At 50.0% G+C, this 27116-nt stretch overlaps 1 protein-coding gene across 6 annotated transcripts in view; it reads right to left on the reverse strand.

Moving 5' to 3' along the window:
- The window catches only part of HACD4 (3-hydroxyacyl-CoA dehydratase 4), a 37909-nt gene extending 10968 nt beyond the window's left edge, over positions 1–26941 (reverse strand). The window contains exons 1-6 of one of the 6 annotated variants that reach the window (XM_030567757.1): positions 25948–26941; positions 20316–20476; positions 6325–6516; positions 5328–5431; positions 3750–3877; positions 536–648 (exon numbers count right to left, since the gene is read on the reverse strand). In XM_030567757.1, coding sequence (XP_030423617.1) covers positions 536–648; positions 3750–3877; positions 5328–5424 — 338 coding nt within the window. In that variant the 5' untranslated portion in view covers positions 5425–5431; positions 6325–6516; positions 20316–20476; positions 25948–26941. Of the gene's footprint in view, positions 1–535; positions 649–3749; positions 3878–5327; positions 5432–6324; positions 6791–20315; positions 20477–25947 lie in introns of all 6 variants that reach the window. The other 5 variants (XM_030567755.1, XM_030567756.1, XM_030567759.1 and 2 more) reach the window with 5 other exon arrangements.
- Between the last annotated feature and the right edge of the window lie 175 nt (positions 26942–27116).

Genomic DNA, 27116 nt, shown 5'->3' on the forward strand with positions numbered 1-27116 from the left:
GAGTGCAGCTCTGCTGCTGCTACCTGTTGTTCTACACTGGCTATGCTGCTGTTTCTACTCATGCTAGTCCAGGGACAGCAACTGTGACTACGTGTACATGAGCAAAGGAATCACACCCTAGCTTGTTGTGTAGATGTGGCCTAAATGAGCTGTAAAAAGGAGATACTGCTTTTAAACATCAAAGCAAAGGTATTAGAGATAGTGTTAGGGAATGCCCTTCCTTAAAAAATAGCTGTGCTGCTGTTCTTAATTGGTGTTAGAAAGGTCAAATCTTTTGAAATAGTAAACTTTAATGCAGTGGCTTACTCTTGTAATAAGGCAATAGGTTTATTTGCAGTTATTTTGCCTAACTGATATACCAATTATTCTAGAAACCACAGTGTGCCTTATCAAATCCAAACATTTGCTTAAAATGTAAAACTATGTTTCTGCCAAGGTCAAAATAATGAAAATCAGATGGCACGCACTGTATTTGGATAGTTCCATTTGACAGAAGTGCTTGCTTTACTTTTATGAAGTTACTTTGATTTCTTACCTGACGACATCCAGTAAATTCCAAAGGAAAAATAAAATGCACACAACATATTTCCCTTGAACTTCTTCTTGACTGGTGATGACAACAAATAAAATGATGATTCTCTCAGTTATCTGACAAGAAGAAAATAATTACAGTAATAATGACCTTCTACTCGTATGTATGGTTTGTGTATCTCTGATTTCTGCATTACTTCAGCAACAAGGATGCCATGTCACTCTAGTGTATATTACACTAAGTCCAGTATCCCCTCTTTTATTTAGCTGAGGTCTTCAGACTGCATTCATGCCAGTAGCAGTACCAAAAAAATCCTGAAGGCCTGTGTAATCCTTCCAAAAACCTGACGTTAATCCACTCTGGATTATACTTGCATTGAAAGTGTTTAAAATATAGGGACAAATTTTCAGCTAGTGACATCATACCAGCTGAGCAATTTACCCACACAATCTGTTCTGTTAATTCTTATAGATTTAAATTATTTAATGGGCAAAGTATCTACCCACTATGAAGTCATGAAATGAAGACTACGTAACTAGAATATAATGAAGTTATCTGTACAGCACTTTCTATATCTTATTTACCAGTTCCTGTGTGGAACTCTGGGCACAGACTATAATTTTAACAAACAACAAAGCTCTTCCACATTTGTCAGATAAAGCAAAATGTCCACACATCATCTTATTCTTCTTCAGATTCATGCGAGGACACATTTCCTATTGCCAGCTCCTAGTCATCTAGAAACAGAACACAGCCCTCCCTGATGGATCCAGTTCCTCATCTTGAAAATTTTTAAAATACCACAAATTTTAATCTTTGCTGTCTGACCATGCCTTCCCCTTCAGATGTTAACACTGGAAGTAAATTCTTAGAGGGGAGTGAATCAGACTCCAGTCTCAGCCAGTGAGCAAAGATTAAAAGGGATTAACAGAACAGTCTTCAGAAATTATTAAACTAGAAAGCTGCCAGCAACAACCCTGCTTAAGTCAATAGGGTTCCTCACAGGCTCTCACGGATCTGTCAACACAGAGCAACTGGCAGGGTTAGTACCTTAGTAAATTGGGAAGGAAGCAGGGTGGGGTTTTTGGTTTGTTTAAAAAAAAAAAAAAGGAAGAAGAAAAAACCTTGTTTCTTTTTGTGTAAATGAGGGTTTGCATGTGGCTTCTTGTTCTCTCTCTGCCTGCCTGGTCTTACAATCCCTAATCGACTATGGTAAAATATTTGCCCCGATACTCTTAAAAAAAAAAATCCATTAGAAACCATGTCTTTTCATGTCCTTAAAAAGGGAAAAGGAAGCACGTGCAGTCATTTCACAAAACATAAACAGCCTGGTTTCGTTTTTCATTCATCTTCATTCAGTGCATGAAGATCAAAGTGGAATTTCCTTTCTCTCACTGCTACCCTATCACGGCATCCACTCAGTTCTGTACATGATTCATGTTTCCACAGTATAATTTGATCATTTTAAGAGTGAGCACGACAGCAATAAATCAAATTCATTTAGGACAAAACAGATTTTACAGGGAGGGATTGTGCACATTGTAGAGCCACAATGTTCGTCCTTCAAATCTCTCTTTAAAATTCACCTCGACTGTGCTGTCTACATAACAATGCACCATGGCCAGGCAACCAGTGTGCTGTGATCACTGCTTGTTACACTTACCATAATCATATTAACGATTACCTTGTGCTCCCTCATCCATCTGTTATATACACTTGTCTTTCATCTTATATGTAAGCTCTTTGGTACAGGGACCATGTCTGTGTACATGAACAGTGCCCCGGGGGAGACCTCTAAGTGTGTGTCCCTAGGCACAGAGTTAGCCTGGGTAATCAGTGCCCAGGCTTAGCCTAACTCAGGTGTGAGCAGTCACACTACACTGCCACACTCGAGTTCCTGCATCCTCAGTGGTGAGCGGTGCTAGGACTTCTGGCAACATATCCCATGATTCTTTGTGATCCACTCTGATTCTTTCAGAGTGAATTGGAGAATAATTTGTCTGTCCTTCTGGGCACATGAGGGAAACTGAGGGAAGGCGCTGAAGGACTTTATCAACACTTGAGTGATTTAGCCTGTATCTTTACTGCAAAGTGGGCAGATAACCAGCTTGAGTGAAAGCAGAACCCAGGTTCTAACCCATACCCCCAACTGTGCCAGCTTGCCTGGATTGAAACTAACCCCAAGTGAGCTGTTTTTTGTTTTTGTATAGACAGGAGGAAGGAGCCTGGACTACTCTGCAGTGAAGACAGAACCTAAGTGCAACTATAATATAAATAATACCTGCTCATATCCTCAACCCTGCCCAATATTCACCTGTTAAGGAATAGGAGGTGTGGAGTTCTTGGTCTTACAGTTTCTAGAGAGGAAGACTAAAAACTCAAGTTTAAGTTAACTCCAAAGCAGAGAACAAGAGAGTTCCTGGGAGAATGTAACAAAATTCTTTCGTGTTTGTTCTCTCTTTCTTTACTCCCGCAACGAAAGGTATGCACTTAAATCCCTATAAAATGTCACAATGCCTGGAGCCTTTCATAAGTTGATTACATCATGTCTGGATTGTGCTAACTTTGACCTTTAATCAAAGAACAGAACTGCTCTTTTCTTCCTGCCCACCCTGCTCTACAAGAGATCCTCCCCTCAATAAGCACCAGCAAACCATGCCTTCTTCAGGCAGCTGGAGCCTGTTGAACTGCTGGGAAGAGTTTCTCAACCACCACTTTGCATTCTAGTTGCTGTTCCTCCTTCACATGTGATTGGGCATGTGGTGCCTCCCCACTGCTCATTCCTGCCTTAGGGAACTGGTTAGGAACTGGCAGCTGAGGGAAGTGGGGAGAATTCAACCCTCAGGATTAGCCAGTCTCATACTGACTATAAACACTGCTCCAGGAAGCACACTCAATTGCCCATGGAGGGAACCTTCCCTTCATTCTCCTCTACTGGTCACCCAGTAGGTTACGTTGTGTTTTGTTTTTTTCTCTTTCATTATACATTTACGGATTCTGATACCCAACATGCTGGTCTGGTGACGAGCATACACTTAACTATAGGGAAGGGGCAAGGAAGTCAGTGTGAGTTTCTGGAAGTTACATTAGGAATTATACTGGGGCATTCTGTCCTGTAAGTATCTCCTGGGTACCAACTGCAGCTCAGATTAAATCTATATGTCAAATCAGAAAGAGCCAGGGACTCTTTGGTACAGTATAACTTAACTTAACTTACCTGTAAAAACCTTGGGAGAAAACGGTTTTCTTCAATTCCAACTAGAATGTGCAGGAGCTCTAATATGGACAATGACTGACAAAGGCGCATTACGAGTCCTATAGAATAGAAGGTATCGGCCAAAGAATCTACAACCGCAGGGGAAAAGAAAACACAGTGCCATTAGTTACATCTCTGAACCCTTTCCATGCCAAGCCTCAGATATAACTACCCGGGTGTCAAAAAGTAAAGTTCACATGCCACCAACCTTTTGAAACAGAGACAAGCACAGAAAGGATGTCTGGGGAGTAGTAAACATAGTGGGGAAGGTAAGGAGGGCATAGAATAGTCTACATCTTACCTACCTTTTTTTAGTTAAGTGGCCATAATGAGCACTGAATAAATCTGTGCAGGACCTGGATATTTGGTTTCAGAAATATTCCTTTGCAATAGAGGATGGTTTGATGTTTCATAAAATATCTGCTACTTGGACTTTATAGTTTGTGTAAACCACTGTCCTTTGTATTCCCACCATCCATCATTTCTTTTTAACTGTTGTCAAGGTTCCTTCCCCACTCTGAACTTTAGGGTTCAGATGTGGGGATCTGCATGGACACTTCTAAGCTTAATTACTAGCTTAGATCTGGTATCGCTGCCACCATCCAGAATTTTCAGTTTCTGGATCACTCCCTTTCCCCCCAAAACCTTCCCCTCCCTGGGTAGCCTTGAGAGACTCCATCAATTCCCTGGTGAGTCCAGATCCAATCCCTTGGATCTAAAAACAAGGAAAAATCAATCAGGTATTAAGAAAAATGCTTTTAATTAAAGAAAAGAAAGGTAAAAGAAAACCCTCTGGGAGAGATTAGCATACCAGCTACTCTCACGGACAACAGATTAAAAATACAGAGGATATTCCCCTAGGCACAAATTTAGTTACACAAAAAATACCCAATTTGATTCTACCTCTAATTGCATAAGACAGGTTACAAAGAAATAAACATAAACCTATTTATTACTTTCTAAAACTTACTACTCTGATAAGAGGCTGGTTCCTTGATCTTTTTCACTCCAGCTGAAACTGAAACTCTAAACAAAGGAAAAACTTCCCTCCTTCCTTTTGAAACATCTTGTTCCCCCATTGGTTCCTCTGGTCAGGTGTTAGCTAGGCTAGGTGAACTTTTTAACCCTTTACAGGTAAAAGAGGCATTAACCCGTAACCATCTGTTTGTGACAACTCTGAAGTCAGTCATTTTCTATTATATCCCTGAACTTGTCAGTCAGTCACTGTAGGTCCAAATATAGCTCTTATCTTCCAAAATTTTACGGTAAGTCAGATCAAATACTGTGGAATATTAATGGTCCTTAGCAGAAAAGGCAGCATAGCAGCAAGAACTATAAAAATAGTGCAGATGTATTGGTATTGTTTTGTTCAACCAATCCAATGCTCATCTGCATTGAACGATGCAGTATTCTATCAGTTTAACTGAAATTATAATTTGACATAGTAACACAAAGAGAGTCTTACAAAGTTTGTCATGTCCAGTTTAGGGATTTTAAAAGTAAAATAATAAAGCAATGTAAAATGAATGAGAGTCTTACCTTTCCCAAATGACAAGAACCTGATGATCATATTCGTAAATATCCAGGAATGTCCACAGAATTGGATTAAATAATAGATGAAGAGATAAGTGTTCATTGTACAGCTGTAAAGGCAGGAATAGTAAAGTAAATAAGCAAACCCAAAATGCATTACTTCGTATCATGTTATGATTTGTGCCAGTGCCCCAAAGCAAATTATACCCCCCACTCAGAATATGTCTACCACTGCCAGGAAAAGGAGCTGAAACTTTAAATAAATATTTCTATGTCAATAGCCAGAAAATCATGCTTCTTCCTTGTGGACTTACATAAATCAATCTAAGGTGCTTTTAAAGCTGCCATCACTTCTGTATCTGAGTGCCTCACAATCTTTCATGTATTTATCCTCACAGTACCCTAGTGAGGTAGGGAAATTTTTATTCCCATTTTACATAGGGGGACTTGAGAGATTAAGGCTGTGTCTACACTGCAGCTGCGCCGCTGTAAGGTCTCCAGTGTAACTGCTCTATGTCAGCAGGAGAGAGCTCTGCTGCCTGCATATAATTAAACCACCCGCAGGAGTGGCAGGAGTTATGTCAGTGGGAGAGCGCTGGCCACACTTTTTTCAGTTAAACTCTTATTTTTTCACACCCTTGACCAACAAAAGTTTTATCAGCAAAAGTGCAAGTGTACACATAGCCTTGATATTTACCTAAGGTCACACACGGTCCATGGTACAGCAGGGTCTTAAAGGAGGTCTCCCCATCCTAAGCTAGTGCACTAACTACTGGACCATCCATTATCTGGCATGGTGATAAACATATTCAAGACCTCCATGCTTGATTATTGCAACTCATATCTAGAAATTAACCCTTACAGCCTGAATAAAGCTCCAGCTGGTATACAATGAATCAGCCCAACAGGCCAACATAAAAATATCATTCCAGTGTCCGTGTTATTTGCCCACTGACTACGGAGTCCAACTTAGGCTCTCCCTCCAGATATACATGGGACTGACCTTGGTTGCCTGGAAGGTCTCCTCTCCGATCACCAGGGCCTTCCACAATGGTTATGTTTTACTGAAAGCATGTAAATGTCAACCAACAGTGGGAGTTTTGTGAGCATGGGAGACCGCACTTTCACAGGAGCTGGACCTAGGCTGTGGAATTTGTTCCTGCAAGGTCTAAGGATGACCCAGACACTGAATGACCTAAATCAGAATTAAAAGCAAACAAGTCTTTGACATGACTTTCCCTTTGTAATGTCTGTCTTCCGCTCTCACACATAACAACCAATCAAGCTATTTTCTACAAGCCAGGAATGAAGAAAGATAAATTAATATTATTTCTGTTTTCCAGAACTCTGAGGTGCTCCAGTGTTATGACAAGAAGTGTCTTTGAGGAGCTCCAAGAGGAATCTTATTCAGCCCTCTTCACCCATGGAAGGTCCTTACCATGCAGGGCCTTTGAGGGAAGAGGGGAAAGCTGTTGAGGAAGAAAGATGATTTAAATGTAATGAAAAATAATTAAAGTAGAAAGTATAATTGTTTTGCTATGATATTTCCTATATGTGAGAGTTGCAGCATCTTATGTCTGAGGAGCAAAAGAAATGTTCTGAGAGGGAACCTGTTACACAGGTCTGATGCAAAACTCCACTGTCATCTGTTTCCACTTAAAGGGTCAATATCAAAGGTGGTTGGGCTTTAATTAGATTTCCTACCTTTTCTGGTGTCATCGCAGGAATCCATCCACATTTACATTGGATTGCCTGATCCTGCAGCATTCTTAGAGCATGGCCTACTGCATAAAGCATAGGAGGTGATATCTGGAGATAGCTGTTCTATTCCTACATCTGTCACACAGACTCACTCTGCCTTTGTTTCACCATCTGTAAAATGGGGTTGACATACTTCTCTACTTCACAGGGGTGATCTAAGAAAACATCCCTTAATATTGTCAAGTGCTTTTTAAATCCTCAGATGAAAAGTTCAATAGAAATATTATGCATTTCAATACCCTGCCTGTTTTGAGAATTGAATGGAGAAAGAGCGAGAGAGTGATATGCATCACTGCAAACAAACCCAGCCTACTGGGTTTATTATGGATAGTGCTTTAGGTATAATTCTTGTAAAGTTATAGTTATTAATTTGCATAAATACATTGAAACCTCTATGACAGTGTGACCCAGTGGTGGATCCCAACTTGTTCAGAAGAAAAACTTGGCTTTTTCTTGCATACCCACAGGTCTGGAAAAGTGAGAAGCTGTATTAGATATTAGCTCTCTGTTTTCCCTCAGCATGCATAACTTGCAAAATGGGGGTGTCCTATTTCCTCCTAAAATATACAGGCAGATAGCATATACCTGCTTATGCTTTAGTTGTCCAGCCGAGAATATGAGATTGTAACAGCATTATAGCTTTAGTTTGGAAAGTCAGCTTTTTTCAGGAATAGGAGGATTACAGAACTACATATTACTACTACTCTTTTTATTATTTAATAGGATTGTGTTTCTGTGGGGACTGTCACCATTAGTACCTGGGTGTCTGCATTTGACAGTGGGCTTGTAAACCTCCACCATACCCTCTTAAGGCTTCTCTCCATTATGCTAAATAGTACATCCAAAGGACACAGATCATGATGACCTGGGTAGGTGTGGGCACAGACTGCGGCCAGGGTCACTTTCTCCTCCAAGGGGAGAATCTCCCAGAACAGCTTAAAGAGCTAAACAGTACCCCTATTCTTCTTCGAGTGATTGCTCATATGCATTCCAGTTAGATGTGTGCGCGCCACGTGCACGTTCGTCGGAGAAACTTTTACCCTAGCAACACTCGGCGGGTCGGCTGGGCGCCCCCTGGAGTGGCACCGCTATGGCGCCGAATATATATCCCAGCCGACCTGGCCACCCTTCAGTTCCTTCTTACCGCCCGTGTCGGTCGTTGGAACAGTGGAGTGCGGCTTAGCTGACCTCCATCTTCCCTAGCTACTCGTAGTCTCTTCTAGTTATATTCGTAGTATAGTTTACTGTTGTTGTATACATATAGATATAGTTCATTAGAGTTAGTTATAGTTCATAGTTATAGTTGTTAATTAGTAAGTGTTGCGGGGTTTGGGAGATAGCCCCTTCCCCGAACCGGTGCCGGAGCTCATGCCTGGCTCACCGGGTTTCAAGCAGTGCTTGGGCTGTCATAGGCTGATGCCAACAGGAGATCCCCACGACTCCTGTTTGAAGTGCCTAGGGGAATCGCACTTATCGGCTAAGTGCCCAATTTGCAAGGCTTTTAAGCCAAGAACAGAAAAGGAGCGGGACATTAGATTGAAGCAGCTCCTGATGGAAGCGGCCCTGACACCGTCGCCCTCGGCACCAAGCACGAGCCAGTTGGTGAGCAGAGGCACTCCTACGGCACCGGGCGTCGCCAGTATGCCTAAGGATTCCCGGCACCTGCCACCGCCGGCACTGAAATCGACTCCGCGCCCCTCCCTCTCCCCGAGGTCAAAGACGGTGAAGGGCCAGACGGCAACGCCAGCGTTGCAGCCTGAGACTGCACCTAAGGCTGACCGCCCAGCACCAACACCTGCCGCAGCACAGCCAAAACCGGTGCCATCAGCTCCAGCCCCACAAGGGCAGTTGAGTCCGGCACCTGACAGCTTCTCGGCACCGGCCGTGGTAGAGCTCACTTTACCATCGACCCCGGAGACTTTCTCCGTGGCGAGGCACTTGATCGCCATCACCGAAGCGGCACCACCCCTACTCCTTGCACCGCTGGTGCAGGTATTGCAGTCCCTGGGCAAGCCGACTCTGACCAAACCGCCATCGGTCAGCGTAGCGGACTGGCACCGATCAAGATCACGGTCCCGCCGCCGCTCTGAGTCGAGACGTCGCTCCCGATCTCGACGTCGCTCTCGGTCCCGGCACCGGTCCTCGCCACAGCACCGGTCGGACTCTCGGCACCGGTCAATCTCTCGCTCACCAACCCACTACTCGTGGTACCGCTCCAGCTCCCGGCACCGTACCAGGCACCGTACCTCCCGGAGCAGATCAGGGCATAGAGACTCGAGATCCCGGTCGACCTCCCGGCACCAGGCCAGTCGCAGGTCCCGGTCTCGCTCTCGGTACCGCTATGCATACTGGCACCGGCCCCCACGATCGAGGGGTGTGAGATCAGTCGGGACTTCGGCTCCAGGCTTTTCTGCTCCACCTTGGCCATCCAGACACACATCCGCATCCTCCCAGGCGGACAGCTATTACGACCGGGACCAAGATACAGAGGTACCGGCAGGGGGTTTCCAGGACTCTCGGCCGCAGGACATAGGAGTTCAGCAGTGGTCCTTCTGGACACCCTGGGCGTACCACCAAGCCCAGGGTGCCCCTCTGGTCCAGACCCACTCTGCTGCCTCAGAACATCGGGCACCAGAGGCCACCATTTCCCGCCCCCCCCCGCCCCGCGGTTGAGTCGGAAGAGCACGTAACATATCCTCCGGACTCCCCGGGACAGCTGGAGCAGGAACCATCCCAGGAGCAGGAGGCCGTCCAAGACCCCCTCATTCCCAGGGTATCCTCCGCCTCCTCACCGGATGAGGCTGTGGCAGGGACTTCATCATCAGGGCCCCTGCCGATAGACCTCAGGGCCCATCAGGACCTCCTGCATAGAGTGGCCCTCAACATCAACCTCCCAGTGGAGGAGGTCCCAGAAGTCGAGGACCCCGTAGTGAGCATCCTCACTGCTGATGCTCCCAGCCGGGTCGTGCTGCCATTCATTAAGACCATCCAGGCCACTGCCGACACCCTCTGGCAGTTTCCAGCCTCCATTCCACCGACGGCAAAGGGAATTGAGAGAAAGTACATGGTACTCTCTCGGGGGTACGAGTACTTGTATGTCCATCCTCCTCCCTCCTCCTTAATTGTCCAGTCGGTCAACGAAAGGGAACGACATGGCCAGCAGGCACCGGCCCCAAAGTCCAAAGAGGCCAGACAGACGGATCTCCTGGGTCGTAAGGTGTACTCCGCGGGGGCCCTACAGCTCCATGTGGCCAACCAACAGGCTCTACTGAGCCGATATAATTACAACACTTGGGCTGAAGTGGGTAGGTTCTCAGAGCTGCTACCCCCGGACTCATGCCAGGAGTTCAACGCGTTCCTGGAGGAGGGGAAGAATGTGGCCAGGACCTCTCTCCAGGCCTCCCTAGATGCGGCTGACTCAGCAGCCAGAACCTTGGCCTCGGGGATTACCATAAGGCGCATCTCCTGGCTCCAGGTCTCTAACCTACCTCCGGAGCTGCAGTACACCATCCAGGACTTACCCTTTGACGGCAAGGGTTTGTTCTCGGAGAAAACTGATCCCAGGCTGCAGAGCCTGAAGGATAACAGAGTCATCATGCGCTCGCTGGGGATGCATACCCCCGTAACCTAGCATAGACCCTTCAGGCCCCAAGCACACCGCCCGTATTTTACACCTCGCCAGAGGCAGGACCTCAGTAGAAGCCACGGGCGGGGGGGGGGGGCACAGATGCCAGTCCAGTTCACAAGGGGGCCAAAACCATGGGCCCTCTAAGGCACCACCGGGCCCCAAGTCCAACTTTTGAAGGTGCGCCCGGGGACGGCATACCAGCCTCAGGACAGGATCCTTTCCCTCCCTTCTCCAAACACCTCTCCCACTTCCTCCCGGCGTGGTCCCAAGTGACATCGGATCTTTGGGTTCAGCACACATTGAAGCAAGGATACCACCTCCAATTTGCTTCATCACCACCCTCCCGCCCCCCTTCCCGGTCCCTCTTCAGGGTCCCCTCTCATGAGCAAGCCCTCCTACAGGAGGTCCAATCTCTCCTCGCTGCAGGAGCTATAGAGGAGGTACCTTTAGATGAGAGAGGAAAGGGGTTTTTTCCGATATTTTCTGATTCCCAAGTCCAAGGGAGGCCTCAGACCTATCCTAGACCTGCGCGGACTCAACAAATGGATGCTCAAGTGGAAGTTCCGCATGGTCTCCCTGGGAACGATTATCTCATCCCTGGATCCTGGAGACTGGTATGCCGCCCTCGACATGAAGGATGCATACTTCCATATTGCCATCTTTCCACCGCACAGGAAGTACCTTTGCTTTATGGCCAACCACCAGCACTTCCAGTTCACAGTCGTCCCCTTCGGCCTCTCCACGGCCCCGAGGGTGTTTACGAAGTGCATGGCCGTCGTTGCCGCCCACCTCTGCCGGCAACAGATACATGTGTTCCCGTATCTGGACGACTGGCTCCTCAAGGGGTCCTCTCAGTCTCAGGTATGGCAGTATGTCAATATAGTTACGGACCTATTCTCCCGGTTAGGACTACTCCTCAACACCGAGAAGTCCACCCTGGTTCCCACGCAGAGGCTGGACTTCATAGGGGCAATGCTGGACTCCATTCAAGCCAGGGCCTACTTGCCTCAGCCCCGCTTCCAAGCGATCGTATCGATCATACAAAGCTTACACGCCTCCCCGATCACCTCAGTTCGCACCTGTCTCGGACTCCTGGGGCATATGGCCGCATCTACTTATGTGACAAAGTATGCCAGGCTCCGCATGAGACCCTTCCAAACGTGGCTCCACTCGGCCTTCCGCCTGGGCAGGGACCCTATAGACGTCCTGGTGACAGTTCCCCCCAGCCCCCTCCGCTCCCTCGATTGGTGGTTAACTCCATCCCTGGTATGCACAGGGATGCCGTTCCATCCACAGCCGCCGTCAATGACCTTAATGACAGATGCGTCATCCCTTGGTTGGGGGGCCCACGTAGGTCACCTGCGTACCCAGGGCCTTTGGTCGTCCCAGGAGCTGACACTCCATATAAACATCCGGGAGTTGAGGGCAGTCCGCCTTGCCTGCCAGGCCTTCCAACAACATCTGCAAGGCTGTTGTGTTTCGGTGTTCACAGACAACACAATGGCCATGTACTACATCAACAAACAAGGAGGGACCCGCTCGTCTCCCCTGTGTCAGGAGGCCATTCGACTCTGGGATTTCTGTATAGCCCAGTTGATAGATCTAGTGGCGTCCTTTCTTCTGGGGGTTTGGAACGCTCTGGTGGATCGGCTCTGCCGGTCCTTTCTATGTCACAAGTGGTCAATAAGACCAGACGTCATCCATTCACTCTTCTGGAGGTGGGGATTTCCCTGCATAGACCTGTTCGCCTCCCGCTCGAACAGGAAGTGCCAGGAGTTCTGCTCTTTTCAGGGTCTCTCCCCGGGGTCGATCACAGACGCATTCCTTCCGTCGTGGAGGCACCACCTGTTGTATGCCTTCCCTCCGTTTCCCCTGGTGCACAAGGTCCTGTTGAAGCTCTGCAGGGACAAAGCGCATCTGATCCTGATCGCACCTGCGTGGCCCAGACAGCACTGGTTCACCACCCTGCTAGATCTGTCTGTGGACACCCCAGTTCTTCTTCGAGTGATTGCTCACATCCATTCCAGTTAGGTGTGCGCGCCGCGCGTGCACGTTCGTCGGAAACTTTTTACCCTAGCAACTCCAGTGGGCCGGCAGGTCGCCCCCTGGAGTGGCGCCGCCATGGCGCCCAATATATATCCCTGCCGGCCCGCCCGCTCCTCAGTTCCTTCTTACCGCCGTGTCGGTCGTTGGAACTGTGGAGCGCGGCATAGCTGTCCTCCACGTCCCTAGCTCTCCTAGTTTCTATCGCTTGTTTATCGCTTATCTCTAGTTCTATATAGTTGTTAATTAGTATTGTTAAGTAGTATAGTTTAGTAAATAGCTGTTAAGTAGTTTCTTGCCGGGGGCTTAGCCCTTCCCGGCACCAGGCGCCAGGCTCATGCCTGTTTCGCCAGGCTTCAAGCAGTGTGCGGCCTGCAAGAAGCCCATGCCTACCAGCGATCCCCACGAAGCGTGCCTGAAGTGCCTCGGGGAATCGCACAGATCTGACAAGTGCCGCATCTGTAAGGCTTTTAAGCCGAGGACAAAAAAGGAGAGGGATCAGAGGCTCCGAACTCTCCTAATGGAGGCGGCACTTGACCCGTCGACTTCGCAGACCGTGGTTTCGGCACCGGCACCGGATCGCTCCGGCACCGAGAAGACTCCCCGGCACCGACCTTCTCCGGCACCGGAATCAGAGCCTAGGCCGTCGAAGTCTAATACTCCGGCCAGGCAGACCCGGCTTGAGCGCCCGGCCTCAACATCGGCCGCGGCACCGCCGGCACCGTCAGCACCGTTGACTCCGGGCCCGGCGGGTCCGTTGAGTCCGGTGCCGCCGAGCTCCCCCATGAGATCTGGGGTTGAGATAGTGGTCCCGTCCACTCCGGAGACCTTCGCCTCGGCTCGGGACCTTATTGCCCTGACTGAGCCCACTCGGCTGCCACCCCCGGTACCTCCGGTGCGGGTTGTGTCCAGAGGCAAGCCCATGCTGTCGGCGCCGCCCAGAGACAGTCGTTCGCCATCCAGGTCCCGACGTCTTGGGCGCTCCAGATCCCGACGCCGCTCGCAGTCCCGGCACCGCTCCCCTCAGCGATACCGGTCGCACTCGCGGCAACGGTCGGCATCGAGACGGTCGCGGTCAGGCTCCAGTCGGCGTCACCGGCACCGCGACTCCAGGAGCAGGTCCCGACGCTACTCACCGCACCGGTCGACCTCCCGGCACCGAGCTGGTGGCAGATCCCGGTCCCGGTCCCGGTCTCGCTCGACCTCCCGGCACCGAGCTGGTGGCAGGTCCCGGTCCCGGTCGATCTCCCGGCACCGAGCTGGTGGCAGGTCCCGGTCCCGGTCGATCTCCCGGCACCGAGCTGGTGGCAGGTCCCGGTCCCGGTCGATCTCCCGGCACCGAGCTGGTAGTAGGTCCCGGCACCGAAGCGGCGCCCGGTACCGAAGCGGCGCCCGGCACCGTGACAGATCCCGGTCCCGGTCCCGATCCCGGCACCGGTATGACTCCCGGCACCGGTCCCCGGCACCGAGACGATCCTCCGTGCCGGCCCGCGCAGACCCGTACCATCCAGGGTCGGCCCCGCCGTGGCCCTCGAGGCAGCCGTCCGTATCCTCCCAGACGGACAGCGGCTATGCGCTGGGCACCGACCGGCAGGCGGCGCTGTTTGCTGATCCGCCGCTGCAGGACCAAGGCCCACAACAGTGGGGATTCTGGACACCCTGGGCGTACCATCAGGCCCAGGGCCCCCAGCAGCTCCCTGCTAGGCCGGCGACTGCGGAGCGTAGGGCCCCTGAAGCCTCTTTGTCTCGCCCCCCTCCCTCCCCGGAAGGGGACGAAGGGTCCAAACAGCAGGACTCCGCTGTGGCTCCGGAGACAGAGGCGAGGGCTGAGGAAGACCCTCAGTTGGACACTATTGTGCCTGGGGTCTCATCATCCTCCTCCCCGGATGAGGCGGTGGCGGGTACCTCCTCCAACAGTCCCCCCCCGCTGGATCTCAGGGCGCACCAGGACCTCCTCAGGCGATTGGCTCAAAACCTGAGTCTGCAAGCAGAGGAGGTCTCGGAGATAGAGGACCCAATTGTCACCATCCTCTCTTCCGATGCTCCCACCAGGGTCGCCCTGCCGTTCATACGGACCATCCAGGCCAATGCCAATACTATCTGGCAGTCCCCGGCCTCCATCCCTCCGACAGCAAAAGGAGTCGAGAGGAAGTACATGGCCCCTTCTAAGGGGTACGAATATTTACATGTTCACCCGACTCCCGGTTCACTGGTAGTGCAATCGGTGAACGATAGGGAGCGTCACGGCCAGGAGGCTCCGGCCCCCAAATCCAGAGAAGCCAGGCGGATGGACCTCCTTGGCCGTAAGGTGTATTCGGCTGGGGCGCTGCAGCTCAGGGTCTCTAACCAGCAGGCCCTGCTGAGCAGATACGCCTTTAACTCCTGGGTGGCAGTGGACAAATTTAAGGAGCTGCTGCCACAGGATGCTCGCCAAGAGTTTACGGCCATCCTGGACGAAGGCAAGAAGGTCGCGCGCACGGCCTTACAAGCCTCCTTGGACGCTGCGGACTCGGCTGCCCGTACCCTCGCGTCAGGAGTTACGATGCGTCGCATCTCCTGGCTGCAGGTTTCCGGCCTTCCGCCAGAGCTCCAGCACACGATACAGGACCTTCCTTTCGAAGGCCAGGGCCTGTTTTCCGATAAGACAGACCCCAGACTTAAGAGTTTAAAGGACAACCGGGTCATTGCGCGGTCCCTCGGGATGCACACCCCCGTGACACAGCGTAGACCCTTTAGGCCGCAACAACAGCAGCACCGTCGGCCGTTTTCCCAGTTCCGCCAGCGGCAGGACCTTTACAGGCGCCGCGGCAGGAACGGGAGGCGCAGGCAGTCGGGGAACCAAGGGGGGCAGAACCAAGGCTCCTCAAAACCCCCGCCTGGTCCTAAGCCTTCATTTTGAAGGTGCGCTCGAGGGCGCAGTAACAGTTTCCCCTATGGATCCTTCCCCCCCGTTTTCCAACCGCCTTTCGTTTTTCCTCCCGGCGTGGTCCCAAATAACATCGGACCGCTGGGTCTTAAGCGTGGTGCAGACGGGGTACCGCCTGCAGTTTGTTTCGTTTCCTCCTTCCCGCCCTCCTTCCTCGTCCCTCTTCAGGGACCCCTCTCACGAGTCTGGGCCTCTTGATAAACACAGACAAGTCCACCCTGAGGCCCACTCAGAAGGTGGAATTTATCGGGGCCGTCCTGGACGCCACTGTGGGCAGGGCCTCGCTGCCTCGGCAGCGGTTCCAGACCATGGCGGCGATCGTTCAACGCTTGCGGTCAGCCCCGTTGACGTCAGTGAGGACATGTCTAACCCTGTTAGGCCACATGGCGGCGTGCACTTTTGTGACCGACTACGCTCGGCTCCGCATGAGGCCTCTCCAGCTGTGGCTTATCAGTCATTACAGGCCAAGGCAACCGCTAGACATGTTAATCACAGTCCCCCAGAAGGTCTTAGATTCCCTCGGCTGGTGGTTGGACCAGTCCGTATTGTGTGCGGGTCTTCCCTTTCACCCGTCTCAGCCCTCGGTATCCCTGACAACGGATGCCTCAGATCTAGGCTGGGGGGCCCACCTAGGGACCCTGCGGACGCAGGGCCTATGGTCCCAGGAGGAGGTGGGGCTACACATCAACATGCGGGAGTTGAGAGCGGTCCGCCTTGCTTGCCAAACGTTTTGTCATCAGCTTCAGGGTCGTTGTGTAGCCGTGTTCACGGACAACACGACGACCATGTATTATATCAACAAGCAGGGCGGCACCAGAACCTCCTCCCTGTGCCTCGAGGCGATACGACTTTGGGACTTTTGCGTAGCCCACTCCATTCACCTCAGGGCTTCCTTCCTTCCCGGAGTGCGGAACACGCTGGCGGATCGATTGAGCAGATCCTTCCTGTCACACGAGTGGTCCCTTCGCCCGGACGTCGCTCTCTCCATTTTCCGGAGGTGGGGTTATCCCCGGGTGGACCTCTTTGCGTCCAAGGGGAACAGGAAGTGCCAAGCGTTCTGCTCCTTTCAGGGCAGGGAGCCGGGGTCGATAGCGGATGCCTTCCTCATCCAGTGGTCGACCCACCGGTACTATGCGTTTCCTCCGTTCCCTCTGGTCCACAAGGTCCTCCTGAAGGTGCGCAGGGACAGGGCTCTCGTGATCATGGTGGCCCCGGCATGGCCCAGACAGCACTGGTACACCATGCTGCTAGACTTGGCCGTAGCCGACCCAGTTCCCCTGCCCCTTCATCCGGACCTGATTACCCAGGACCACGGGTCTCTCTGTCACCCAGACCAGCAGTCGCTGCACCTAGCGGCGTGGCTCCTGTGTGGCTAACTGGTTCCGAGCTGCGCTGCTCCACGCCTGTGAGAGAGGTGCTCTTGGGCAGCAGGAAACCGTCCACAAGAGCCACATATTCAGCAAAATGGAAACGCTTCTCCTGTTGGTGCGTAGAGAGAAATCTCCGCCCTATGGAAGTTTCGGTATCCGAAATCTTAGACTATGTTTGGTCCCTCAAAGGGCAAGGTCTGGCCTTATCGTCGTTGCGAGTCCATCTGGCAGCTATCTCCACCTTTCACCCGGGTGCGGACGGTCGCTCCGTTTTTTCTCACCCGACGGTGTCGAGATTTCTTAAAGGGCTGGAACGGTTATTCCCTAACGTCCGTCCCCCTGCTCCAACCTGGGATCTTAACCTGGTGTTGTCCCGGCTCATGGGGCCCCCCTTTGAGCCGTTAGCTACTTGCTCCCTGCTTTACCTCTCTTGGAAGGCTGCCTTTCTAGTGGCCATCACCTCGGCTAGACGGGTGTCGGAACTCCGAGCCCTTGTGGTAGACCCCCCATATACGGTCTTCCACAAAGACAAGGTACAGCTTAGACCACACCCTGCCTTTCTACCCAAGGTGGTCTCAGCCTTCCACGTCAACCAAGAGATTTTCCTCCCGGTTTTTTTCCCAAAACCTCACTCCTCAGGCAGGGAGCAGCAGCTCCACTCGCTGGATGTCCGTAGAGCTCTCGCGTTCTACATAGAGAGGACCAAACCCTTCCGCAAATCCCCCCAGCTTTTCGTGGCGGTAGCGGACCGTATGAAAGGGCTTCCTATCTCCTCCCAGAGGTTATCCTCGTGGGTTACGTCCTGCATCAGGACCTGTTATGACTTGGCCCATGTCCCTACGGGCCGTGTGACTGCGCATTCTACCAGGGCGCAGGCGTCGTCGCTAGCTTTCCTCGCCCGTGTGCCCATCCAGGAAATCTGTCGGGCAGCGACCTGGTCATCGGTCCACACCTTTGCTTCCCACTACGCCCTGGTACAGCAGTCGAGAGAGGATGCGGCCTTCGGAACGGCAGTGCTCCGTGCCGCGACTTCTCACTCCGACCCCACCGCCTAGGTATGGCTTGGGAGTCACCTAACTGGAATGGATGTGAGCAATCACTCGAAGAAGAAAAGACGGTTACTCACCTTTGTAACTGTTGTTCTTCGAGATGTGTTGCTCACATCCATTCCACACCCGCCCTCCTTCCCCACTGTCGGAGTAGCCGGCAAGAAGGAACTGAGGAGCGGGCGGGCCGGCAGGGATATATATTGGGCGCCATGGCGGCGCCACTCCAGGGGGCGACCTGCCGGCCCACTGGAGTTGCTAGGGTAAAAAGTTTCCGACGAACGTGCACGCGCGGCGCGCACACCTAACTGGAATGGATGTGAGCAACACATCTCGAAGAACAACAGTTACAAAGGTGAGTAACCGTCTTTTCCCCTCCCTCTCCTCCCAGACCTGATCACACAAGACCACGGCAGGCTTCGTCACCCAGACCTGCGAGCTCTCCACCTCACGGCGTGGCTCCTGCTTGGCTAAACGCAGCGGAGTTGAGCTGTTCCGCTCCAGTTCAGCATGTTCTCCTCAGCAGCAGGAAGCCTTCCACCCGCTTCACGTACTTGGCAAAGTGGAAATGCTTGTCTTGCTGTTGTGCAACTCAGGGTGTTACTCCTTTGGATGCCTCTATCCCCACGGTCCTAGACTACCTCTGGTACCTTAAGCAACAGGGCCTGGCGGCATCCTCTCTGAAGGTGCACTTAGCGGCCATATCCACCTTCCGGCCAGGCGAGGACGGCCACTCTGTGTTCTCCCACCCCTTGGTCTCTCGGTTCATTAAGGGCCTAGAGCGTCTCTATCCCCCCGTACGTCGCCCTGCCCCTACCTGGGATCTTAATTTGGTCCTAACCAGACTTATGCTCCCACCATTTGAGCCGCTAGTGACTTGCTCGTTCCTGTACCTATCATGGAAAACAGTCTTCCTGGTGGCCATTACATCGGCCAGGCGGGTCTCCGAGCTGAGAGCTCTCACGGTGGACCCACCATACACTGTTTTCCATAAAGACAAGGTACAGGTGCGCCCTCATCCGGCATTCCTCCGTAAGGTTGTGTCTGCCTTCCACACCAACCAGGACATCTTCCTCCCGGTCTTCTTTCCAAAGCCCCACCCTTCTCAGCAGGAGCAGCAGCTACACTCCTTAGATGTACACAGGGAACTCGCCTTCTACATTGAGCAAACAAAGCCGTTCCGAAAGTCTCCCCAACTGTTTGTGGCGGTCGCGGAATGGATGAAAGGCCTGCCAGTCTCTTCCCAGAGGATCTCCTCCTGGGTGACCGCATGCATCCGCGCATGCTATGACCTAGTTCATGTCCCTTCGGGCCACCTTACAGCACACTCTACTAGAGCTCAAGCGTCATCAACTGCCTTCCTGGCGCGCGTGCCTATCCAGGAGATATGCCGTGCAGCGACCTGGTCATCGGTCCACACCTTCACCTCGCACTATGCCCTGGTCCAGCAATCTAGAGATGATGCAGCCTTTGGCGCAGCGGTTCTGCATACTGCCACATCTCACTCCAACCTCTCCCCCCCCCCCGCCTAGGTAAGGCTTGGGAATGACCTAACTGGAATGCATATGAGCAATCACTCGAAGAAGAAAAGACGGTTACTCACCTTTGTAACTGTTGTTCTTCAAGATGTGTTGCTCATATCCATTCCAAACCCGCCCTCCTTCCCCACTGTCGGAGTAGCCGGCAAGAAGGAACTGAAGGGTGGCCGGGTCGGCTGGGGTATATATTGGGTGCCATAGCGGTGCCACTCCAGGGGGAGCCCAGCCGAGTGTTGCTAGGGTAAAAGTTTCTCCGACGAACGTGCACGCGGCGCGCACACATCTAACTGGAATGGATATGAGCAACACATCTCAAAGAACAACAGTTACAAAGGTGAGTAACCGTCTTTTAGTAGCTCTACAGTTCCAACTGCCCCCAAGGAAACACCTGCTACCTAATGAAGCAACAGCTCATGGAAACCGAAGAGCAACGGCTTTTTAAAAAAAATAAAAAATGAGAAGCTGGCAGAAGACCCCCTCTGCTGCCCTGATTTCCTTTGTCATACTGGTCTGAGCTCTTAGTTTAACACTCCCTCTCCTCCCCTGCCCCCAAGCTTTGCAGCTTAGGATGGGAGCTGGGAGGACAAACAACTGAAAATCAGCACAAGAAGCATGTTTCCTCCTACACGCATATCCCTCCCTCGCTCCTCTGCAGTTGCACGGGTTGAATTGCTTGTTTTACCTTTGCTCAAGAGTTACTGGTTGGTGCGGAGATGGGTCGCTGCTGCGTTTGTCTCTCTCCCTCTCTAGTCACAGCTGCAACAGCTGTTTGCCAGGAGGTTACCCTCCTCCTTTCTCCCCCAGCGTCACTGAAAGCAGCACTACAGCGAAGTAGACACTTTCCTAGTAAAAAGGAAGGAACCACTAACTCAAGGAATCCTCGTTCATTTTATCATTTTTCCACAGGCACCAGTTCAGGCATGTTTCTTGCCTTATTACAAATAGTTCCTATAGATGCAGTTCCACTAGTTTTTGCGGTTAGTCAGAAGGGGAATTTTCAAAGGCCAGATGAGAGTACGCATGCAAAATTAAAAGCACATTATTCTGGAGACGACTGTAGGGTGATACAGAATTAAACAAGTATCCATAAATAGAAAAGATAAGGTGATGGTATTTAATTTTCATCAGACTCTAAGTGACTGCAAAGCAAATAAATATGCTACATAACACTGTTTCTGTTACTTCGCTGGAAATGGAGACTGCACTTTTTATGCCTATAGTTTGGAAATGTGCAAATGTTTGGTCAGATGCGATCCTGTATATACAAGATTTGCTGGGTGCCTGTTTGATTTATTTGATCCAGATGTTTGCATTTTAAATAATTTAGAATATATTAAATAACTAGACATGAGAAAATATATCAAAGTAGCATTGTCAGTAGCAAGAATACACATAATGGGACACAGGACAAAGCAATCTACACTGTCACTGATGGAGTAGATTAAGGGAATGAATGTGTGTCCCATTAGACTATTATTTATCATGTTAGAGGCCATCCAGAGGCATTGCAGAAGTTATGATACCCATATTTCATTGTTTGATATAATTTAATTTATAGCTTATTACAATGCTTTACCCTGAATTTTTGTACTGTTTTGGCTGATTTATCCACTTATAAATATTGCAAAATTAGAGCCAGATAAGCAAGAGGTAACAGGAGTGTTTGGGGCATGGAAATACTCACAGATGTAGAGAGATTGTAAAGACTGAAACTGAGGAGACAAATCAGAGGGGAAACGTGACCAAAATAATTAATGGCCTACAGACGGTAAGGAGGGAATGTCTGTTCCCCTGCCTCATAGTACAAGAGCAAGAGGATATTCAGTGACATTGTGACTCAAAATGTGGGGGAAGAGAACACAGCTACTCCCTTGCCATTGCCCACAGAGTAGATAATGAGGAAGTGAAGGGTGGACAGTGGGAGGAACCATGGCTCATTTCCCCCATCCCCAGTGAGAGTGGCTGGCTGGCTGCACAGCAAAGAGTGAGCTGGTGGATAAAAAGGGGGGGAAGTAACTTAGCTGCTCCCCACGGCAAGAGAGGAATTGTGACTCATTCTCTTGGCTGTTCCTGGAGCCATGCAGCTGTGCATTCTCCCTCACACAGGAAAAGTTACAAGGTTACAGTCTAGCCCAGGGGCAGTCAAACTTTTTGGCCTGAGGGCTGCACTGGGTTTCCAAAATTGTATGAAGGGCCAGTTAGTGGAGGCTGTGCCTCCCCAAATAGCCAGGTGTGGTCAGATCTCACCCCCATCTGACTCCTCCTCCTTCTTGCCCCCCTGACAGTCCCCCCCGGACTCCTGCCCCATCCAACCCCCTTGTCCCCTTACAGCCCCCAGAACCTCTGCCACTGACTGCTCCCCGCCGCCCCCCTCCAACCCCTCCTCTCATTCCTGACTGCCCCCTGGGACCCTGCCCCATCCAACCCCCTGTTCCCCACCTCTGACTGCCCTGACCCCTGTCCATACCCGTACACCCTGACCACCACCCCAAACTTCCCTGCCCCCTATCCAACACCTCCTCCTCGCTCCCTGCCCCCTTACCACGCTGCCTGGAGCGCTGGTGGTGCTACAGCCATACCGCCCAGCTGGAGCCAGCCACACCACCGCGCAGTACAGAGCACCAGGTCAGGCCTACCCAGGAGCTCACAGCCCCACCACCCAGAGCACTGCACCTGCAGCAGAGCGAGCTGAGGCTGCAGGGGAGAGGGAACAGCAGGGGAGGGGCCGAGGGCTAGCCTCCTGGGCCAGAAGCTCAGGGGCCAGGCAGGAGGGTCCCGGGGGCTGTAGTTTGCCCACCTCTGGTCTAGCCCAAAAGGAAGAGACATGGATCTCTATGTTGTGATTTTTAATGCACTGCACAAACAATAACCACATCCCTAAAGCCTAAGAGCTGTGAGCAAAGTAGTTGTTTAAAAATAAACTCTTTCCAAACTTTTGTTTGACAAGTATCTTTGAATCTCAAATACCTTCTATTTGGGGGCCTTACTCTTTTAATCTTTGTGAGAGTGATTATTTCAACCAGACGTACTAAGAAAGATAAAATTGACATAGAGGAACAGGTAATAGAAAAAAGTTAACTGGAATATTTAAAAGGTTTCTCTTGCTCTGGTCTTCTCAGCTTCTGCAGAGAGGTTATCTGAGTTTTATGGCTTGGTAGCTGGAGTCTAAAAACATGGTTGTCATAAATCAGGGCAAAACAAATTACGATGGGCGAGATTGTAAGTCTCGTACTTACGGTAGTGAGCAGTTACATGAGTAGTGCCACTTGATTTCTGAGGAACTACTTGGGTGAGTAATTGCTTACCAGTGTGGGCAGGAGGCTCACAGTTTAGCCCTAAACATTAAGAGCCTAATCTGGCAAGGTGCTGAGTGCCACTCGCCAAATCCTATGCACCTTCAACTCTCATTGACTTATGACCATGGCAGGGAGACTCTCAACACTTTCCAGGATCTGGCCCTAAATTAAAATGTTCACCATCTTAAAGCAAACTTTTTGATTCTTTATGCTGGGCTGAAAGCTGCTAACTGCTACCATGAAGGGAATCTTGGATCCAAATTCAATTATAGACCTCATTAAAGCCAATGGATGTGCCAACTGCTCTGTCACAGGCTCAAAATTACAGTTACAGTTGCAAAATAATAATAATAAAAAATGCGGGCTACCTCCCCAGGAAATACTCTATATTTCAGGTGAGAGCTAAACCATGTGGACTGAGCTGTTTCCCTGGTTGCAAAAGCAGGGGCTACGATATTGGTTTGCATGCTGTGTTTGAGGCAGAGGAAAGCCAGGAGAAGAAGTGAGCGTGACTGTGAGAAGAAGCAGAGAGACAGAGCTTCTACAGCAAAGAGCTCACTAAAGTAGCGATTGTGAGGATCTGATTTCTGAGCAAAGGAACTGCCTGCTGTTATGTTTCTACTGTGTTCAGGAAAACAAGACTGTATTCACTTTTTTTGTAAATAAAAAAATTACGCTGAGAACATCCCTAACTCATATAATCAATTTCTTATCCTAATGGAAACAACCCTGCAAACCTAACCACCTGGGTGAAAGGGGCAACACTTACATCTAGAAGTGGTGGCTGATGGAAGAGTCCTTGACTATATAGCTCAAGTGGAACAGAGTTGCCAGAAAGCTAGAGGAAGTTCAGGGGACCTGAAGCGAGCGAAGAGATTCTGGGAGCCAAACCCAAAGGAATGATCTAGAGAAAACTCTCTGAGGGGATGAGTTAAACTTAACCACTCTTTCCTGTAGCTCTCTTTTTATGTGCGGAGGTGATTTGACCTATACATTGCACTTTGGTACTCACCCTCTGACACAAACGCAAACACACTGTTTTATTCATTGTGTAGGCATATGTGGATTTGAGGAAACATTATCACCTCAGATATTAAATCACAAACTTAACACCATATAGCCAAGTACTCCTACCATAGAATTTTTTCAATAATGGATCTTAATCCATGTATAATTTATAAAAATCAGAGCTGCACAGAAGAAACTTGAGTTTATGATGTAATAAAGAACTGCTATCATTTGAGTTGACCACTGTATATTGTTTATATTGCTGTTTAAGATGAATCTAATATAGATTTCTACAGTTCATTTTTAAATCAAGTAATGAAAAAATGTCAATTTGTATTTTTAAAAAATGTAGCTTTTTTTTTTTTAAATCCAGTGTCTAACAGAAGACCCATTAAATAATATCCTCTAATTATTATGTTTTAAAATGCCTTAACTCTTCCCAGGGCTCTTTTGCTTCCCAGATGATGCCTAGAAAAGTCTTTTTCACCACAGCAAACCCTCTTTGAATGGGTGTGTGAAGCTGCAACAGGACTCATTCTCATCACTAAGGCAATGGTGTAAATTCTATGATGGAGCAGCAAAAGTTTATTTAAGAAATTCGAAATAATAATAAAAAAAAATCCGCAGGCGAGCCAGTGGGATTTTTGTCCAGATAAGGAATTCAGGGCTGTACCCAATGGTGGCGGTGGCTAAATGGAAAACGTGTGTTAGGAAAGCAAATAATACAAAACAAAGTGTACGGTATTATAGTGACAGTGAACCACTGGAAAGGATTCTAGGTCTTTTTAGCAGTTGAAGAAACGTTTTTGTTTTATACAAGTCAATTTTCTAGATATTTCTTATCAAGGAAGACAAACTATAAACAGTCAGTATTCCAGCTATAGTACAAAGGAAGCTATTCAGGCTCTGGCCTGCCGAGATAAGAAACTTTAGGACTACAGCTGATAGAGCAAAAGCAAATGACTCAGAAACAAGGCTAGATTTTTCTTAAGTAATTGGCAGTATGAAGAAAACATTTAACAAAGACGGAGGATCAGAGAAAGTATGGAGGGGTAGCTGGGTGAAAGGGGAGAAGAGGATAATTGAATGACGATAATGAAAATGTATGACCTGATTTTTCAGAGGTGCTGCATGTTTACCATGGCCTATGGCTCTTTCAATAGGCGAGGGTGATCTGGTCCCTAGATTGCACTTTGATTCTCACCATCTGGCACATAAATGCAAAAACTCTGCTCCGTTCATGTTTAGGCATCTGTATGTTTGGAATAAATTGCCCCTGAAATATTATCCTCTCCCACCGGGTATTTATGGACCAACCACCTCACTGACTTCAGTGGTGGCTGCAAGTGCTCAGCCCTTCTAGAACTCAGACGTTTATTGCATTAGAGGATTCAGGTTGCTAGTTATTTGGCCAATTACACTGTTAAATCCAGCGGGAACAGGGTTTTTTGTTTGCTTGTTTTCTAAAATGGTTCCATCTCCCACTGTGCTCAGGTGTAAATATCCCGTAGGAAACAGCCACACACACCCCAAATAAACTTTCCAAATCTCACCCAATAACCCACTAACTCCTTGTATTGCCCCTATTCAAGCAACCACTAATATCTTCCAATCAGAAAAGGAGAGGGAGGAGGGGAAGAACACCACCTTTCGAACCTGAAATTAGGACTCAAAATCCGTATTTAGGAAAGGAGCCAGATTTTCAGAACCGCCGAGCACCTACAAATATAAATGACGTCAGTAGGAACGGAGCGTGTAAAAAGTCAGGTTACTTTTATTTATTAACTTTTACTTTTAAATATGGATCTAGGAGCCTAACTTTAGGCACTCATGTTTGAAGATCAGCCTGAGCACACAAATTAGCTTTGCAGCATATCCCGAAGGTCGATGCATTCAGCTTCCAGCAAATGGCAGGAATTGAATTCCACAGATGCTTTGCAGCCCCTCTGCAAAAACCCCTTGCTGCAGCCCCCTCCATCCCCCCGCAATTAAACCCGGTTATTAGCTCACGTGTCTGGTGACCTCTGCTATCGCAGTAACACGCAGGCAGAAGGCTGGTGATCTCGGAGCTCTCGCGGACCCACTCTCTTTATAGTCTTAAATTGCACCCGGAAACTAAGTAAAATCCAGCATGCGGCGTTTTGGGGAAGGAAATCCAGCGTCCACATGCGTACAGCGTTAATACTCAGGGCAGAGCTTTCCTCACAGCGCCAGCTCGAAACTAACCCGCAACACCGAGCCTAGCAGAGCAGGTTTTAAAACGGACAAATCTTTACATCCCGCCCCCTACCCCAAAGGCCTGTCAAGGCCAGTAAGCATTCTTCTTTGGGGCTGTGTTCGCATACCATCAGCAACGGTAGAGTGTACGGTCATTTTGGTTGCATTATGTTCACATTCAAAACCCAGCTGGGCACCTCTGTTTCCAGCGACGTGAAGGAGGTCTTGCTTTCAGAGAGCTTGCGGAACCTGGAGGCATTTTACTGTCAGCGCTATTTCGGGTTTATCGCTTTTGGCCATTTTCTGCAATATCCTTTTCAGGATTACCATTAGGTCTTCTTGGCTGTCTGGGGCCGATCCAGAATGGGAGGGTATTTGTCTCGCCTCCTTTACACTGGTCTGTGAACACTCAGCGATCCTCCACCAGCCCCTTTTGCTTTTGGTTTTGTTTGGCTTCAGCACCAGCCCTTCGCTCGGAAGCTTGTCTTGCTCTGGGGCAATGCACCCAGGAGACTTAATCGTCGCAGCGATGACTAGTTCAGTTAAATCAGCGGGTGCCCTAATGTAGAAGAGCCTCCTGCGTCCGGACCGAGGTTGCTTGCTTTCAGCGGGGCTAGCGGAATTAGCGGTAGAAATCAGCTTCCCCGCACCAGAAATGGTGACCGCCCCCACCGGGGTATTTGGAGGAGGTACTCAGAACATTTAACCTCCTAAGAAGGTATCAAAACGCTGGTTTCTTTTTAACCAGCTGGACCTACGCGATGTACATTCAGTCCCTAGCGCAAACCGCGGAATGACTGGAGCTCCCAGCCTTTCCCCTTCCCATGCACCAGGCTCTTGCGCGTTTACACCGTTCCCCCACCAGGGGCCTATGCGCCCATTGTGCCCCCCCCCCCCCGAGAGGGCAGCCGGTTTAGGGGCTGGAGCCGCCAGAGGCACCGCGCACTGTCCCGGGGGCCAGG

The sequence above is a fragment of the Gopherus evgoodei genome, chromosome 6 (assembly GCF_007399415.2).
Source record: "Gopherus evgoodei ecotype Sinaloan lineage chromosome 6, rGopEvg1_v1.p, whole genome shotgun sequence".
Taxonomy (NCBI): Eukaryota; Metazoa; Chordata; order Testudines; family Testudinidae; genus Gopherus; species Gopherus evgoodei.